Below are 19,339 nucleotides of genomic sequence, written 5' to 3' on the forward strand. Positions count from 1 at the left end.
TTGTCAAAATAAATATTAATGCAAGATTTATCCAAATAAAATACTTGAACAATGACAAAAACATTATGATATAAAATGTTTTACAGAAGAAGTTAGAGAATAAACGGACAGACGCGCAAATCACATTTTTTTTGTATATATTAGAGAAGATACGCAATATACTTATAATTATGCCTCACCAAATAAATCTTGGATTATATGTTTTTATCGTAAATTAACATTGATAAGATAAGTATGGCGTAAGAAAATAAAGCAATAATAATATAGTTTAATGATTGTAGTTCAATGATTTATTGATGTGTACTGACTATAAGCTTAGTAATAAAAAAATCAGTTTAAAACATTCAATGGATTCTTTATTCAAAAATACAGTTAATCTTCGGAATAAACGGAACAATTCGGATGTGTAAGTACTTGACAATTTATTGAAACTAAGAGTATAATGTTTCGTACGTCTCGTCAAATATCTCTAAGTGATGTATTTCACGCTGCCAGGTGGCGTCCGAGTTCACTTATAAGCATACCAAAACTGAATGGAAGCAGCAGTTCCTCTATATTCGTATCAAGTGTCAATAAAAACAAGGTAAGATCTTGGTGACAGCTTGAGTTTGATATGTTTTTGTTGATAAATAAAATCAATCTCAATTTTACAGTTAAAAAAATCAGATCGAAGATGGAATACAATAGTGACTATCGTTCTCGTAGAGGCGAAATGTTTTCCTTCGGTGCCTGATGATGGAGTATCTCATAGCGTTTATTGTAAATTTCAGTATGTATTTATTATTTATATAGACTTACACATATTCAATACATTTAAGAAACACTTATTTTGATTTATAAATCTCAAGTTTTTTAAAATGAATATTTTGCTTATTGAAATTTTTATTCGTCAATCATAAGTACGATTTGCAAGACTATTGCTTAAATATTATGTTTCAAAAGGAAGAATTACGGTGTTTAATTAAGGCATACGTTTAAGGTTGGGCAATGAAACCTTTAAATCTAAAAGTGTTCCAAGTAATCAAAGGCCGGAATGGAAGGAAAGATTTCAATTACATCTCTATAATGACTGCATATTGGATGTATCCCTTTGGGATAAGGGAAAAATGAAAAACTTTATGGGCAGGTAAGACTATTGAACTATTTTAACAATTTAAATATTAATACTTACTTATGTATTGAAACTTTATATATATTTTCTTCCAAATACATTAGTTTAATCCTCGGAATGGCCTGTAAATATCCCAATGTTGGCCACATCTTCAGTTCGCCTAAAGGGGGACACCCTTTAAGCGAACTGAAGATTATTCCATACGACACGGAAGTTTCCTCACGATATTTTCTTTCCGCCGAGCACTTACCGAGAGATTAATTATAAATGAATGAAGTCTCAGTGGTGCTAGACTTGACATAAATCAAAAATCAACCGCAATCTTTGGATGATACCACCTCTCCAAATAATACAATTAATATTTTTATAAGTATATCCCTATATAGCTACATATTTTAATAATACTTACTAAGTTTTACAAGTTAATGAATTCAGCAATGATTAATATTTCCTGTACTCAAGTTGCATTTTAGACTTATCTTCCTTCGAAAAGGAACGCACACATGAGATTTGGCAGCAGCTGGACGATGGCTACGGTGAAATACATATTTCGATAACGATGTGTGCGATTCGATTCGCTGACATATCTCCAAGCCCTTCGATTGATTGTGAGGAGAAACATGTAAGATATCGCGTGACTGTTGACACATCCACGAATAAAAAATATGTGAATCGTTATCAAGATGAATTTGTTTTTTTTTTTTAATTGTTGTTAAAAAATAATCGCATCAGGTAAAGCAAACATTGATGTTTGCTATTTAACTTGTTTGTTTAATGGTTTATAAATTCTATCGTTCTATATTCGATTAACTTGAATACTACTAAAGTGCGGTAATAAATGTATTTTATTTTAAAAAAAACATGTTATTTTGTTCGATAGTTTGTATGTTCTATATTCAAATTTAATTAGTATTAAAGTTCAGCATTAAATGTATTTTTAAAGATAAAATAGAATCTATAATCTGTGTGTATTTTAGGGTGTATTAAAACTGCCAAGCGATTGGAACGTAGTAGGCATGTTACACGTAAATCTTATAGGCGCTAAAGGCTTAACTAGCAGACCGAATGCATATTGCACGTTGGAGATCGACAACGAGAGGGTGGAAACGCATAGAGCCGGGGCAAGCACTGAACCCAAGTGGAAAAAATGTTATGTTTTGTGAGTGATTTCTTTTTTGTTTGGCGAATATTATTTTACTCTGTGGATCGGTTTCTATGGTTTTTATGGAGAAAAGCTCAAGAGCAATTGCACTTGTGGTCAAAGTGACACTACGTCGGAAACGCGATTCATTTTGAAACGACGACAAAGGTGCACACAAAACGTCACAGATTTTTATGAATCTCACCAACCAGTAATTATTTTAATTATAACCAGTAATTTTTATGGCATCGGTAGGCATAGACCTGATGGTAAGTGGTCACCATTGTCCATAGAAATTGGCGCCGTATGGAATGTTTAACATTTCTTACATAATCAATGCGCCACAAACCTTGGGAACTGAGATGTTATATCCCTTGTGTCTGTTGTTTTACACTGGCTCACTCACCCTTCAAACCGGATCACAACAATACCAAGTATTACTGCTTGGTGGAAGAATATATGATGACTATGTGGTATCTACACAGATGGACTTGCACAAAACTACCACTAAGTAAATTATCTGTTATTAATAGTGGGTCGGCTATCGTCCCAAATGAGTTTAACTTCATAGATTAATGAACACCAATATTTTTGACTTATGATTATATGTGGTTCCAGTAAAGTATACGATGTCACATCGACCTTGGATCTCAAAATGTATGACAGTTCTCTGAGCAACGCGATACTGAATGAATCCATAGGGAAGGTGTCGATACCCTTGTTGAGGATAACCAATAACGTCACGCGCTGGTACGCGCTGAAAGATAGAAACAAAAGAAACAGCGCGAAAGGCAACTGTCCGAGGGTACAACTCCAGATGTATATGGCCTGGAATCCTGTAAGTTATATAATGAAAAAAAAATATTATATATTGCGCGAAATACTGGCGTCAATGTCGGTTTTAATTCTTTAAGTATAAATATGTATAAAAGTAGTCTAGTCTGTCCGTGAAAGTTTTTTCAAAATTGTTACATTTTAATTAATTATAACTAACTACTAAAATTATAATAAAACTACTATAAGTATAAAAATATATAACAATTACCAATGAATAGATTTTAAAAAATCGAAATGACACGAATTTAAATTTGGAAGATTTTTTTATATTTTTATGATTTTGTTTCTATGATAGATATACAATTAATCCAAGACATACAATTAAGAGAATTAGCTGCTATTTTCTCGAAAAAAAATAGACTATGTCAAATAACTGTAAATTTAAATTCGTTTACGAGAGCGAATGTCAATAATAAAATGCAAAGTTTAAGGAACGACAAGTTAATGCTGTGGATACGAGTACGACTAAAAAAACAGTTTTAGTACAAAAAATAATTTATCGCTTTATTTAATTAAATTATTGTTCCAGGTTAAAGCTACCGTCAGGTTGTTTCAATCCAAGGAGGTTAAATATATAAAAAATCCGCCTAAATTTGATGTTGCTCTTATCTACAGCAATATGAAGTTTATATCAGACTTATTGAGCTTAGCCGCTGAATTGAACGAGTATTATAAGTAAGATCATTTGTAACTTAAATAAAGTTATTTTCATAGGAGAAATTGGACATATAATACACAGCCTCATGAACAATTCTATATTTTATTTTTAATTAAATATATTTAAGACAGGCACTATGGACTACCATCACCATACACTAACATCTTGTTTCTCGAGGTTGGTGGGCGATTGGTATTGTAAAACACACACACACACACGTGAGTGAGTGTGTGTGCGTCAATGAGTGGTTAAATTACCATTCCTTACAATACCAATCGCCCATATATAAACATATCCGGTTAATCTGTCAGTACTCTGTGATGGTACAGAACTCTCGGTGCTTGAGTCCGACTCGCACTTGCCCGCGTTTTTTTGTTATTATGTTAACAATATATAGCAATGAAGTGTGTAGTAGACGTGCTCTGCACACAAGGAGAGTGGCGGCGGAGAGGGAGTATAACGACACAGAGACCGTCATGCTGCCGTCAAGTCATATGAGTTGGTTTTACCCCCAAGGCACGCTTATAAATGTTTCAGATTTTCTAAACTTATATTAAAGTAATTTTAATAGATGGATTAATATTATCGTAATCATTTTTTATAAAATTTTATAATAGGATTAATTTAAATTGATAAAGATTGTCTAGGAGCACTGAAATAAAGATGTACAATGATAATATTTTTGTTTTTACTAAGTATTGATTTTGTGTTCAAAAAAGTTCCTTTAAATCTTTTTTAACAATAAATAAGGTTAGAAGTAAGTATATCCTATGCCAATGGAAGTAGGAAAAAAGATAAACAAAACTTAGATTTACGTATTTCATGCGATTTGTTAAGAACTCAGCAACACACAACACTATTACATTTAACTACTTATTTCCATTTTAATTTTACTTTCAAGATTCCTATAACCGTTTCGTCGACGTTCATAGCGCCATTTTCTTCGCAAATCCATAGTGAATTCATAGAATAATCAAGCTCTCAACCAATGATATCGCGTCAATGTGCTGTCAAATGTTGTTTATTTGGCTTTTTCCCTGCTATGTTTGAAATAGAGTATAGGCAATTTTACTCAAAGCATATTTTTCAACAGGCGCCTTTTCGAATGGGAGGATAAGGAGTTTTCCTTCTTTGTACTGCTCGGATGGTTAATTTTTTGCTTCTATCTTCGTCTGTGGTCAGTCCCTCTCTTACTTTTAATTCCTTTCTTCGGTCACTGGATATTAAGAAAACGAGGTTTGTATAACATAACGTAAGTTATAATCACATATTTGATATTCTCATTACAACATACCACACGTGCAGCCTGTAAATTTCCCATTGCTGGGCTAAGGCCTCCTTTTCCTTTGAGGAGAAGGTTTGGAGCATATTCCGCCACGATGCTCCAAAGCGAATTTCGTTGAAATTAGATACATGCAGGTACTCACAATGTTTTCCTTCACCGCCGTGCACGAGATTATAAACACAAATTAAGCACATGAAAATTCAGTGGTGCTTGCCTGGGTTTGAACCCGCAATCATTGGTTAAGATGTGCGCATTCTAACCACAGAGCCATCTCAGCTCATTAGTATGAATGAAATCATTGATTTCAGGATCCGACAATTCAAATACACCGGGGAGCTTAAACGATGACGTATTAGAGAGTATATATGTACAGGTGGGTTTGTTACTCTAGATATTATTAATTTAGTTACTCAAATCTACATTTATCATTGTTTACCTATTTTATGATTTATGATTTAACTTGGTAGTAAAATAATGGAAACAATATCATCGAATCCCACTTCGAATTTTCATTGAAAACTTAATCAGATGTTCTTTATGCAATTATCCGAATGCACTTGCTTGTAAACGGTTAGAGATATTTTCATTATTGGTACTTACGCAAGATATGCAAGACAAATAATTGGTCAAGATCAAGAACAGAGTATTTAGACAAAAACGCAACAAATGCTAAATCGACTCATTAAAAAGTTAAATATAAACAACTCTCTGGCTGATCATAAAATATTAGAATAATCTCATAAGATTTAATATTAAAATCATAAGCTTTATAATTTAAAAAAAAACGAATCGTAGTTCTATTGAAAGAATCTTGAAAGTTAATTATGGCAAGACCGTACTAGTTATGATGCGATTTATAAATATTTAACCAGAAATAATAATAATAATTAAAGTTACGTACTTTATTTTATTTTATGTTAAAGCTATGTGATTAGGTATTAACAAAGATCGAAATCGATTTCCCTAAAGGTTTGCACGGCGAAAACCGAGTTATCTCAATCGATGCGTCACTAATTGCGTTACGTTGGCATCAGCGATGTCCAATAATTGAATCCCCGCTCGTAGCGAGTTCGTTTTCGAAAGCTCGTTAAGTTGTTATACTTCTAGAACTTATACAAGCTGTTTTAGTCAGAAAATGCTTAAATTAATTATTATATAATTCAAAATATTCTTTATTCAAGTGGTTTCTTATACGATATTTCAGGACCGTCAAGTGGAAAAAATAAATATTAAATTAACGTGATGGACCGATTAGATACAACATAGTAATTATAATTCGAAGGTTGTGGGCTTAAATCCGAAAAGCACCATTGATTTCCATGTCCTTAAATCGTGTTTTTAAATCATCTAATTTTTCTGAAAGAGAATAAGTACTTGTGCGTCTCGGGACGCCCGACAGAAGTGATAACTTAAACTAATCGCTGCCGTATGCGTAAGAGAAAGGGAAGCCATAGAGACTAGAACCGTAAGGCGTTACGTAACGACTAACGAAGCGGCTTATCCTCCCATAAGAAGTTATAATTTCAAAAATAAATCTCAATATTCATTTGTGGATATTTACTTATTTAAAATTTACATTACTAATGCTGAAAACTTTAAAAGTATATACGACTCAAATTTAGAAATCCAGTTTAATAACAAATTATGATCGCATGCAGTAGAGGCAATAATGCTTTTACCAATTCTCCGTCGATTCTCAATTCCAATTCGCCTAACGAAAAATTAACCAGCTACCGAATTTAAGTCATCTGTATAAATATTTTTTGTTTAAAAGATTATTATATTCGTGCCGCCAATATTATACACTACGAACATTAATGTATACATTTTTTTTTATATATCAATGACTACAAATATTGAGTACTATCATTGTCTTGTATCATTGATTTGCATCCATTTTCTTCTAGCTATTTTGTTTTTAAACATTCTTCAAAAAATATTTAATTAATTAAAATAATCATAAATAACTTTTAAAAATCACTATGCGTTAATTTCAAGAAACAATAACAAACCTCTGCTTTAAGTGTGGTGAAAGATCTGCATTAATATTCAATGATTGTATTTATAGTCTAAATTCATAAATTAGATTTTTTATTTATTTATTTAAAACACGATCGGCATATTCACAAAAACTAAGTAATTAAAAATAGACGGATTGTTGCAGTGTGATGCACCACAACAGGTATTTATAACACTATTAAATAAAAATAAAAAAGTAATACACTTAGATTAAGTATTAAAATCTTAAGCTAGCATAAACATATAACAACTTAACGGGTATAAATAAATACATTTAGTATTAAAACGAACATAACGATTCTAATGTTCTAAAGATAAACTCAACAAAAACAATAAAAAATATAATACGAGTAGTATTACAGCATATAATAATGATTTAAAGCTAAAAAGATTTGGTTTGTGGGTATCGATATCGAGGCTGTTTATAAAATTATAAGTCCTGATACATCCAGGTAAATTACGTGGGACATATAATTGAATTTTAGAGATTAGCTTTGTTGATTGTATTTCAGCGTTCATTAATTTATCTAAAAATAATAAATCGTTAACGGAATCAATTTTAAAATGCCTCAGACGTCTTCCGTGATCGGCACGATATGGACAATTGTTATTCTTAGCTGCTAGAAATCTGGTGAAGTTATTCTACAGCCTTCCCACTCGGTCAATATGAATTTTATAGCTTGAGTTCCACCCTGGTAGGTGAGGCATACTTAATAAAGCTACGACCTAATGCGTAATATAAAGACAAGATAGCAACTAAAATTATTTTAATTAAACCAATTAATTGCCATGTTTTTTTAATAATAATCCTTAATAAATAATAATGTCGGTGGAATTATATGTTTTTTTTTGTCTACGAATAATTGAATAAATTTCAATAAATATCATATACATTCATCTACCGGGATAGACTACGCAAACGTACGTTGTTTCCGTAATATAAAGTAATATAGAATATAAAAGTATTGATCGTCGCATTGAAACTTTAAATAATAATAGTCAGATAGCCAATTCCATAGTCAGATAGGTCAGCAATCCGACGAGGTATAACACACATATTTTACTAACCCAATAACATTTCTTATTAATTTGACTCGATTCGAACCCGGATCCTAAAGATCTAAAGGTCTTAGAGCTATCCACTAGACCAATAAACCTATAAAACTACTAGACAATTAAATTGTCATTACGATCTATTGTTAATTTACACCTTGATGTCACGTTTTTTACCTTCTTTGAATACAATGATTTCATAACATTTCAGGAAGACAAGACATTCACTGGAAAATTACAAGATCTACAAAAAATGACGTTCACTATAAAAAATGGAATTGAATTCATAGTTTCCCACATAGAGAGACTGTACAAGTAAGTATATTTATCATTTAGCTGTCTTGTATATATAATGATATATTAAAAAGTTTTTCGATAAGTTATATGTATAAAATGTTCGAATATTTTGTATTCACTGTAATTTCATTTATGGAAACAAATATATATATTGTGTTAGTAGTCTTTGTGCAAGCCCGACTGAGTAGGTATACTATGAGTAGCCCGATGAGTAGTAACCCATATACCTACTCATCATAAAGTATTCTACCGCCAAATAGCTGTAGGTACTTTGTATTGTTGTGTTCCGGTTAGAAGGGTGAGTGAGCAAATGTAACCACAGACACAAATAACATAACATCTTTGTATGAAAAGTTATTCCTTACAGTACCAACGTCTATGAATAATGGCGACCACTTACCATGAGGTGGCCAATTTGCCAGTCGTACGTATAAAAAAAAGTTTATGTTTCATAATTATTTACAACTCTTTGTTTGTTTATGGTATCGGTAGGTGGACGAGCAAATGGGCCACCTGATGGTAAGTGGTCACCACCGCCCATAGACAATGTCGCTGTAAGAAATACTAACCACTCCTTACATCACCAATGCGCCATTAATCTTGGGAACTAAGATGTTAGGTCTTTTGTGTCTGTAGTTACACTGGCACATTAACCCTACAAACTGCAACACAATAATACCGAGAAATATTGTTTGGCGGTATCATATCTAATGAGTGGGTGGTACTTACCAAGTAAACTTTACTTTACTTTACACTTAAGTCTTTGTGTTTCAAGTTTTATATTTATATTATAAATAATAGATGTATCTTTAATAAACACAGCTTTAGTTTTTGTTTATGATTATATTTATAGAATACAATTGTTTTTTTTTTTCAGTTTAATTACTTTCAAGGTGCCATTTCTGAGTTACGTTTCTATGATATTATTGATTGTTGCGTCCGTCGGCTTGTATTTGATACCATTCAATTATCTTCTCATGACTTTGGGTAAGAGGTTTCATTAAATAAAACTGTATCTATAAATGCCTTGTACAAATATTAAAAAAAAAAAACAAATTAGATGTTTGACGACGCCTAATGCGTAGGATTGCCGGAAAAGACGCGTTAAGACCGGTGCCAACTCGGGAGCACATTTCCGTAGCACGATTGGAGGGATACCATCGGGTCCACTCAACTTATGAATGTCCAAGGAAAGAAGTGCTTTACGAACTGCACTTTGCCGGAATTTAACCTCCGGCATCGTGATATCACATCGTGGGATTGTTGGTGGTGAATTTTCTTGGTCATCCAGAGTCGAATTCGACGCGAAGAGAGAGCCTAAAAGATCAGCTTTCTCCTTCGCGGTATGGGCCAATGACTCACCGTCCTTGTGCAGAGATGGAAAGGAAGGCTGACAGAAATTCCCTAAAACAGCCATATCGAGAGACCAGACCGCACGTGTTCCTGAAGGAAGGTGCACCAGTCTCTCGCCAATTCTGCCAATGTACTCCGTCTTCGCCTTACCAATCACGTTTTATAATTTATATTTATAAAAAATTATAAATACTTTCTTACTAATTTCTCCTTTATTAATTTAATTTTATAAGCGTTTTCTTTATATATAGTAATAAAACATAGTTATTTATTTACAGGTATATACAAATTTACGAGGAAATATTTGAATCCGGACAGAATATTAAATAATGATTTATTAGATTTCCTTTCGCGTGTACCGGACAATGAGATATTGGTAAGTGATTAATCGCTCATAATGGCAGCGTGTGTCCGGTACGGTAGGATAGAGTCAGCGCAACTCAACGGGTCGACGCCTCTATTTTGGTTAAGGGCATCTAAAAAACGTTAAGGCACACCATTCACGAATATGATGATGGGAAACGAATTGGTGGTCTAACACCAAGTCGTGGTTCATCAAAAGCCCTAGCTTTGTGCATTCCCATCTGGGTATGTATCACGCACTCATTAGATATGATACCGACAAACGGCAGTACTCGGTATTATTGTGTTCCGGTTTGAAGGATAAGTGAGCCAGTGTAACTGGCACACGGGATATAAAATCTTGTTCCCAAGGTTGGTGGCGCATTGGCGATGTAAGGAATGGTTAATATTTCTTACAGCGCCATTGTGGTGACTACTTACCATCAGGTGGTCTATATACCCGTCCGTCTACCGTTATCATAACAAAAACAGTAGAAGCATTTCAAAAGAGTTTATATCAGTTTGAGTGCAGATTGCACATGCGTTGGCTTCAAATAAATGGAATATAGAAATGATGTGATGGTGGAGATAAAATTAATTTTCCATAATTATTCTCGTAAATTGCTATAATACCATTGCGGGGAAAATACAACTTCTCTTAAATTATAATATATGAGTGTAATCCTCCTCTTTGCTCCATCACAACTCCAATGATTTCTGGATTTAGAATTTTATCCGATTATATCAATCCTATCCACTATTTCTTCTACTACACGCTTTCCAAGATTATATTAATTTAAATGGTTTAAATTTTTTGGAGTTAGGGTAACGTCGGCTTAAATATTGGTATTATTTTAAATCATAAACAAAGAATTTTAATTTATAAACTTTATTGTTCCATACATTTAAATCTACGAATTATTTTTAATGACGAATGTATCACAAAGGCAAGTTTTATTGAGCAATTAAGTTAAGTAAGTACATTGAAAAACAAAAGTTGTTAATAAATTATCTTTGAGTTGATTAAAATGTTATCAACCGAACTGTATTTTTGTTTTTTAATGTTCATATCACAATTTTCGTATACTATATATAGGATATATGTTACAATTAAATAAGTGATTAATTAATAATTTATTCTTCCGTTCACAGAAGGATTGGAAAGAATTAGGCGTACCAGAACCCAATCAAGATGCTCAAGTACATTCACCGAGAATCACAAGATCTATATCCACCTCAATTTGAGGCGAATTATCGATTAAATTCTTTTTATTTGCAATAGTTATAATAAATATGATTAAACATTAAAATCACAATCGTATATTATGTATATCTAGAGGCAAATACAAATCCAGCTTTATATGACGCTTTATTAATCGCGCGGTTTTAATGCAGTATGTGTTATTATTGTAATTAAAAAATAAAACAACTATTTGGTAAAACGCAATACACGTGACGGAAGTAAAACTTATTTTTACGTCAGTAAAGTTTTATTTTAAATAGACGAAAGAGCCTTGAAAGATTAATCCTATCTCACCTGAAAGTATTAATATTATAAATGCGAAATCAAATCTGTCTGTCTGTTTTCTTATCACAAGAATAAGACTTGGACAATTTTATCCTGGAACACTATCAGTGATGAAAAGTGACAATTCGCGGGTAACGGCAAGTTTACTCATAAAAGTAACAGTTATGTATCCGCTTTTTGTTCGGGCTTGTACACTCTTGTCTTAGCACCCTGGCTTCGCCACTATGGCACTCACTCCGAAGAACAAAGTGTATATTAAATCCAATATCTCTCTTGGACATCTACTATCTGCTTTTCGTCGGATCCGACGGATTTAAATTTGGCTCTGGAACTTTCAACTCTCGCCATTGTTTCTGAAATAAATCATTTTGGTTATACTTAGTATTTTTGTGTTTATTTATTATGACAAATTTTATCCTAAAATTATACACTGTTACTTTAGTGTTTAGGAAGGGGATTCATGAAAACTTTTTACAGAAGAGTTTTCCCTGTAATTAAGCGTTATTTTAATATCAATTAGAATTAAAATATTAAAATCGAGGTATCAATAGCACCGACCCGCTGATAGCTTAGCGTTTACTTGCTTGTAGTTTACTTAAATGAAGTTTTTTTTGTGTGTACTTACCAAGATCTCGTCATCTGGCACACGTGATATAAAATCCAAGATATCATTGTTCGGAACTCTCGTTGGATTTAAAAACTTACGTGTAAACTTATAAATACCTGCAAATAAATATTAATTGTTACTGTTTGCACATGTACTTAATTAATTAATTACCAATTCACTGTTATCAAAAAGCGCTCAATACGTGTCACACGGTTGCTAACACTATACAAAAGATTTTTTTCTCTTAAATTTAATATATAATTGTATAGTATTTAATATGTTATTTAATAAAACATACTTTATATTATATATATAAAGTATGTTTTTTAAAAGTAAAGATTACCTCTTTTACTATGTTTAAGTATTGTAAAATTTCTTATAATAAATGAAGGAACACAAAACTTTTGAAAATTTATGAGAAACATCTCTTCCGTATTCGGAAAGAATTTTTCCCAGATAAATACAAAATGTATTTAAATGATTATTTATAAAATATTAAGTATAAATGAATTCGTATATAGATGGATATTCATTTATTAATTTATTTCCTGGCATAATAAATTGTACTTTATGACTTATAGTTTAATAAAAATTAAAAACTCACCAAATGCCATAAATAAATAGTTGACGGGTATAATATAGAAAGCTATAGATAATCCAATGAGAGACACTATAGCTAAATAGCTTAAATATGGCACGCTGAAGTTTACCAAGCTGAAAAAAAAGAAATAGAATTATAAAAATATATTATCAGTTTTTTACGACGTTAGGTCGAACTTGGCAAAAGGTCTCATGATATAAGGCACAAATGTTGTTAAAAATTCCGACATAAAAAAATAATAATCTGAACACATATAAGCTAAGTGCAGAAAGCCATTAAATTATCATTATTAAAAAAAACTTTAATGATAGTGGTTGAAATATATGTATAAAAAAATGTTTTGTCGCAAATAAAATAAGTATGTCTTGTTTCCACGAATCGCACTAACAATCAATTTATCATTATTATTATTATTGTTTGTGAGTAATAAAGACGTCATTGAATTTAATTGCCATACACAAAAGTTTTTTTCGGACATAAGTATTGTACGGATGTATTTTTTAAGAGTAAATATACTTTTTTTTTTATTTAGACTATCGTGTTTTCGTAGCGTTACATATACTTTTAATACATATTTTTTTTTGTATTCAAAGTCTAGTGTTATTTTATCACTATGGTAATTTTTCCTTTGATTGTAAAATATAATTATAAACAAAACTGAGTCGTGGAAAATTAATGCGTGTAAAATAAAATACCTGTACGTATTCCTTAATATTTTTCCAGCAGTCGAAATTCTACTATAATCATTTGAAAAATTATGAATTTGAATGTTAGCAATATATTTTTTTTACTTTTATTTCTAACTTTATTATTGGCAACACTAAGATTCGTCAATAGCAAGAAAAATAAAAAAGGTCGATAAACAAAGGAAAAAATGTTACAGAACTTTTTATATATACATGATGTAACCTCAATCATAAAAGTACAAAATTGCAAAATTGATTATTTCGTGTTGTCAAAAGCTATGAAACAATCACGACACATAAATATACGCAAATTAAGCAAATAAATGCAAATATATAATATTTGCAAAGTTAGAAAACGACAAGGTTACTCTGTAACATAAAAAATCGATACTCGACGGTGAAGTTGACCGTGAAATGACAAAAACAAATAGCACTCAGCTGCGACATCAAGTACAATGACTATGATCATTTATTTAAGGATGCAAGTTAAGGTAAATAAGAATCATTTATTTAAAATTAATTAATGAGTTAAAAAAAGTATTCAAAACTAGAGTAAAAGAAAAATCTAAAAAAGGATAGGGTTTTAGTATCAACGCTACGTAATCATTATTTTTTTTATATATTAATCAGTTCACGTAACGTGATTCCATGACTATAAAAAACTCAAATATATTATTTTTTCGTTTTCTTTATTGTAATTCAGCAATAGTGTTCTATGAATTTGCAGATTTAAAAGCGTATGATTTTATTCAGACGATATGTTCTTTCGCCGCAAAGAACCCGAGGCTTGTCGACTCGAATGAAAATACTTAAAAACAGATTTGTTCGACTCGTTTTAAACTCGCTTTTTTTTGCTAAGATCCCACCATCTCAGCTACTTTTAAAAAACATCAGTGGAGTTGTTTTGTAAAAAAAAACCGATATGAACCTCAATACACGACGTAAAGCTCGACCGACATATTCTCAATAACAATATTAAAAAAATAAAAACAGTGTATTACCGTAAGTGTGTCTTCAACATAAAGCGATAGTTGCACACATAGCAAAAAAATAAATATATAAACACATTATAAAAATAGATATACTAACTTCTTTATCCTTTCTAGTAATGATACGACATAGTCTATTCCGTTCTTGATAGTCAGTGTTAGATCTTGAAGCTCGCTAAGTCTAGTCTTTATCGTTTTTTCATCCTGTACAAAAAGGAAATGAAATATATTAATAAACTAACTTAAAAGATACTAGAGAATACAACTTAAAGTTAAAAATAATACACGTTGCTACTTCGCAGGGCTACAATTAAGAGTTTCATGGATTAATATTATTAAGATCAATAATGATCTTAGCCATTTTTAATATAAATTTCAAAGATTTAAAATTTAATATAATAATATAAAGCATTACAAAGTTTAATAGCAGTTTTTAAAATCCATTTATTTTTCTGCTAAGAATAAACCACAGAGCAATGTAAGTGTTTTTGTTTGGCCACAGAATAACTAGCGAATTGTTTAATAAAGTTAATATTCGAATATATTTGTAATTTACTGTAAGTATTTTATAAAATTCGTAAAATAAAAGTAGTTCTGTCGATTATTAAGTATTTATACCGAAATCACTAAACCCATTTCGATAAAACTCAGTATGATTAACTTCAGAAAGCTTGAACATTGAAAATCTTTTAAGAAATTATTTAAATTAACTTCTTATAAGTTTAAATATAAAGTACTTATCCTCACGAATGAAGTCGAGGTTAAATGTTTGTGTACAATAAAAATAAAAACCTAACATTAAATATATCTTTACTTTATAGATTTATATCTTGATACTCATTGCGTCAATTCGAAAAAGTAATAAGTTTTTACTATACAATGATTATTATTATTACGAGTAACTTTGCGATTGTCAACACTCGTCAATCAATCAATCACTTGCATCACAATAAAAAATAACTATAAATATTAATAAAGATGCCTTGATTATTTGGTGAACTTCAATGCATTTTTAATTTAATTTTGAAGGCTAATGATAATTACTTACAGCCAGAATAAAATCATAGAATAAAAATAAATAGTTAATAAAAATAAAAAAAGAGTATAAGTATTTATTGATGATTTATATTCTATTAAATTTTTACCTTGGTGTCTTGTTCTTCTTCAATATAATCATCATCTATTTGACACACGGGGACGAGAGCGTTGTTGTCTGCAAAAAAAAACACAATTATAATCCTTTCATTAATCGTGTCTGACAGCTGTACTCGGACACGTCTATTAACTTTAATGGCAACTAACTATTTTTAAACAATAACAATTTTATTCATGGCTCGTATCATTAACGACGTTCGTCTCTATCGTCTCAAGGTCTGACTAGAGCTTAGGGGTTGAAGGATTGTCATTGCTTTAAAATAGTTTTGTAAAAATAGTTTATTGGCTTTGAAGCTAATATTATATAAGTCGTTGAGTATAGCTGTTAGTTTTAAGCTTTTGTATGAGAGAAGTGATATTTTTATTTTGAATAAATCTGTCGAAGTGGCTTGGTTTGACAATTTAACAATTTATAATATAATATATTAGCTTAACGCTGACTATTCACTTTAAAATAAATAATTAATCCTGTAAACCAATACGATTTCAAGAATTTTTAAGGTTTTATTATTTTTTATAAATTATATAATAAACATACTTCTTTGTGTAAGCCAATAGTGAAAAAATGGCAAGACTAGTAAGAGCGGCGTCATCCACATCCTAAAGAAGTACCAGAAACTCAGCCATCCGATTAACGCCATCGTGGATTTCTCTTGATTCTCCCATTCGAATAATCGCCTAAAGAAAGAGAAAAAACATATTTATATAAAACCAATCACAGTGATCTGTTTTCTGAGGCTTTATGGGAAAATAAGATTCAGATAATTAGCCGTTACAAAAATGCTGGTACTATTATATCTTTGGAATATTAAATTCAGACTTAAAGGAGCTACTTTAGAGTATTTAACTCAACGAGATAAATTATAATTACAAATTAAGCGCATAAAAACTCAATAATGTTTAAATTGGTTTGAACGCGCGAAGGATTAAATATTTGTATATATGTTTACACACACACACTCATACATATATACATACATATTTAATCCACTGGGCTATTACGGTTACTTTAACATATATCTTAAAATCATTCAAGATAATATTAGTATTCAAATAAGTTACTGTCTGGTACTAACGGTAACCATTTAGCTTATAAGCTGTCATGTGTTTATCGTTAATGTTTTCTATGTATTCATATCATCATCATATTAATTTATATCATATCAATTTAATATAGATATATTTATATTTAGCTACCTGTCCCGACTTTTATACTGTTACAATAAGTTTCTATAAACAACTTTTAGATTGAAGAACAAACATAAAAAGAAAAGTCTTGGTTTTTCCCGACTAGAAAAGTCAAATGTAAAAATTCTCGGCCTTTATCTACTATAATATGCATTTATTATGCATATAAACCTTTATCTTGAATCACTCTGTTTATTGATGAAAATCGCATTTATATCCGTTGCGTAGTTTAAAAAATCAGACGGACGGCAAGAAACGTTCTTGTTTAATACTATACACACTGTAGAGATTTATACTGAATAGATTTATTACTAGTTGTAATACATGTTTCTCCCAACTATTAATTTTATTAAAAACATATTAAATCGAAGGCTGTTTGTACGGATCTCTAAAATCAGCTTAAAATTACTTTGTTTTTCTTGTTCATGAAATGCCAACCTAAAATTATGCTTATTATTCTTTTGAATGCTAAAAATTATGTAATAACTCGCTAGTTATCTTTTGATGACAATTGACCTCGAACAATGATTAGAGTTTTTTTCAAACAAACCAACATATAAATTATCAATTATTTTTTACGTCGCCTTGAATATAATATCCAATCAATTTTTTCCACCGTCAACAATATACAAAATAAAATCATGTAACGCTTAAAAAGTGTTTTAGAAAGTGGCGATCATTGCATTTTCAAGATCAAATCTGGAAACATAATTATGTGTTTAACGTGTTTCCTAATAAATATTAATTTTAGAGAAAAATATTTCTTGCAAAAACTTCATCATGTTCATGAGTCATCATCATGATCATGAGTAGGTACACATTTTTTTTGTTATTTATCAAAAATTTTAGTAATGCTTAAATAATGTAAAAGATCACAGAACTCTGTTATAGAGCCGAATTATAATCTAAGATCAATATATTTTTTACAATAAACGTGAAACATAAATCTTTTATTTTTTAATAATTGGTCACTTAAAGTTTTAATTTCTAGATTAGATTAATAATTGAACTATTTAAGCAGCGAAGTTTACTTATTTTTAGTAAATTATTATAATCGCCAGTCAACACCACTCGGAATATCCCGTTAAAAATTATCTACAATTTTTATATGTCGCCGATTAATAATTTCTTACTCTATATTACAAAATATATTTTTAAATTTTATTAAGTATAAATGTAAAAATTATGTATACGTTGTATGAACATGTAAATTTTATAGCCCATACCAATGCAAGACTAAAAATAAATGAACAGTTTATATACAGAACCCTTAACTATCTAAAATAATCATTGGTATTCATAATAGATTCGTGAAAAAATGGCGTCTTAAACGTAATCGAAGTTGTTATCGGAACTTGGATATAAGTAGTTACGTGGAATATTGTTGTAGGTATTATAAATGAAGATCTTTTGTAGTTAATAATAGAACAAAACGCATGGAATACGTAAATCTTAAGATCCACTCGTCCGGCCATTTAAATAAGCGACAGATATTTCTATAGACGTTAAAAAGCTCGAATAACGAAATAAAATATGAGTTATACATCAAATCATGGGAAGTCCAATTTATACATTTAAATAGCAAATGTATTGTATCAAATTAATTGCTAAATGATTTTTCCAACAAACATCCGAACGGCTTCAGACGGCATTGTTAAATTTTCGCCTAAATAAAAAAATGAAAAAATTTAAGTGTCTGTTTGTAATATTAGAATAACCATTTTTTACTACATACGTAAATATACCAAAATTACATTTTTTTCAATTTTTGTCTGTCTGTCTGTCAGTCTATCTGTTTGTTCCGGTTAATCTCTGGAACGGCTGGACTGGTTTTGCCGGGACTTTCACTGGCAGATAACTGATGTAATGAGGAGTAACTTAGGCTACAACAATAGCTTTTTTTGTTAAATTCAAACGCGCACGAAGTCGCAGGCACCGCTAGTACCTACTATTATAAATATAATGCCAAGTCAACAGTCAGTCTGAGTCGGTATTAAATGTTTCACATCAAAACTAAAACTAATCAAAACTAAAAAATCATTCATTCATCATTGTTTCGAATAAATCTCATCAAAATACAAATTTAATTTTAAATAAATGTATTATTTATGCTATTTTTAGTGGTTAGTGTCGTGCACCTTACTGGTAAGATCGCCTCATACTCGTAATTATACCGTGACGGAAAACGGCATGCGATCTCTTAAGGCGTACCTATATTTTTTATAAATAATTTATAAATCGTATATTTTTATTCTATAATTAGTTTTCTTTGTTTATAAATTATCTCAGTAGTCAGTTTTGATGTTTCATATTGACCATTAGCATAACATCTATAAATTAAAAAAAAAAAAAAATATTTGATTAATATTCGAATCTTCTGATCACATTTGTATTGAACGGAGACGAACACTTACATAATAAAGAAAATCGTTAATACGCTAAAACTTAAATTAGTATGTCCCTATTATGACTATATTAACACCGGAATA

At 30.5% G+C, this 19,339-nt stretch overlaps 2 protein-coding genes across 5 annotated transcripts in view; one reads left to right on the top strand and one right to left on the bottom strand.

Moving 5' to 3' along the window:
* The first annotated feature begins 289 nt into the window (after window positions 1–289).
* LOC113392782 (multiple C2 and transmembrane domain-containing protein-like) lies at window positions 290–11,428 on the top strand. The gene is made up of 14 exons (XM_026629370.2): window positions 290–406; window positions 496–583; window positions 654–769; window positions 980–1,126; window positions 1,574–1,733; window positions 2,089–2,270; window positions 2,871–3,090; window positions 3,619–3,764; window positions 4,841–4,983; window positions 5,341–5,405; window positions 8,316–8,419; window positions 9,279–9,388; window positions 10,033–10,130; window positions 11,249–11,428. The coding sequence occupies exons 1-14, from the start codon at window positions 297–299 to the stop codon at window positions 11,339–11,341; spliced, it is 1,782 nt and encodes a 593-aa protein (XP_026485155.2). The 5' UTR covers window positions 290–296; the 3' UTR covers window positions 11,342–11,428.
* Window positions 10,970–19,339, bottom strand: part of LOC113392781 (multiple C2 and transmembrane domain-containing protein-like) — a 69,698-nt gene continuing 61,328 nt past the window's right edge. For all 4 annotated transcript variants that reach the window (XM_064220923.1, XM_064220924.1, XM_064220922.1 and 1 more), the window contains 6 exons: window positions 16,201–16,340; window positions 15,653–15,720; window positions 14,608–14,711; window positions 12,836–12,945; window positions 12,250–12,347; window positions 10,970–11,977 (listed from right to left, as the gene is read on the bottom strand). In XM_064220923.1, the coding sequence (XP_064076993.1) occupies window positions 11,909–11,977; window positions 12,250–12,347; window positions 12,836–12,945; window positions 14,608–14,711; window positions 15,653–15,720; window positions 16,201–16,340 (589 nt within the window). In that variant the 3' untranslated portion in view covers window positions 10,970–11,908. The remainder of the gene's footprint in view (window positions 11,978–12,249; window positions 12,348–12,835; window positions 12,946–14,607; window positions 14,712–15,652; window positions 15,721–16,200; window positions 16,341–19,339) is intronic.

Source organism: Vanessa tameamea, chromosome 5 (assembly GCF_037043105.1).
Source record: "Vanessa tameamea isolate UH-Manoa-2023 chromosome 5, ilVanTame1 primary haplotype, whole genome shotgun sequence".
In the NCBI taxonomy this organism is placed as follows: Eukaryota; Metazoa; Arthropoda; class Insecta; order Lepidoptera; family Nymphalidae; genus Vanessa; species Vanessa tameamea.

Excerpts from the sequence above, each read along its gene's own strand:
- LOC113392782 (XM_026629370.2), top strand. The coding sequence starts at position 297 with ATGTGTACTGACTATAAGCTTAGTAATAAAAAAATCAGTTTAAAACAT. Across the intron at positions 3,765-4,840 it reads GAATTGAACGAGTATTATAA|GCGCCTTTTCGAATGGGAGG; the intron begins GTAAGATCATTT and ends ATTTTTCAACAG. Across the intron at positions 9,389-10,032 it reads TTATCTTCTCATGACTTTGG|GTATATACAAATTTACGAGG; the intron begins GTAAGAGGTTTC and ends ATTTATTTACAG.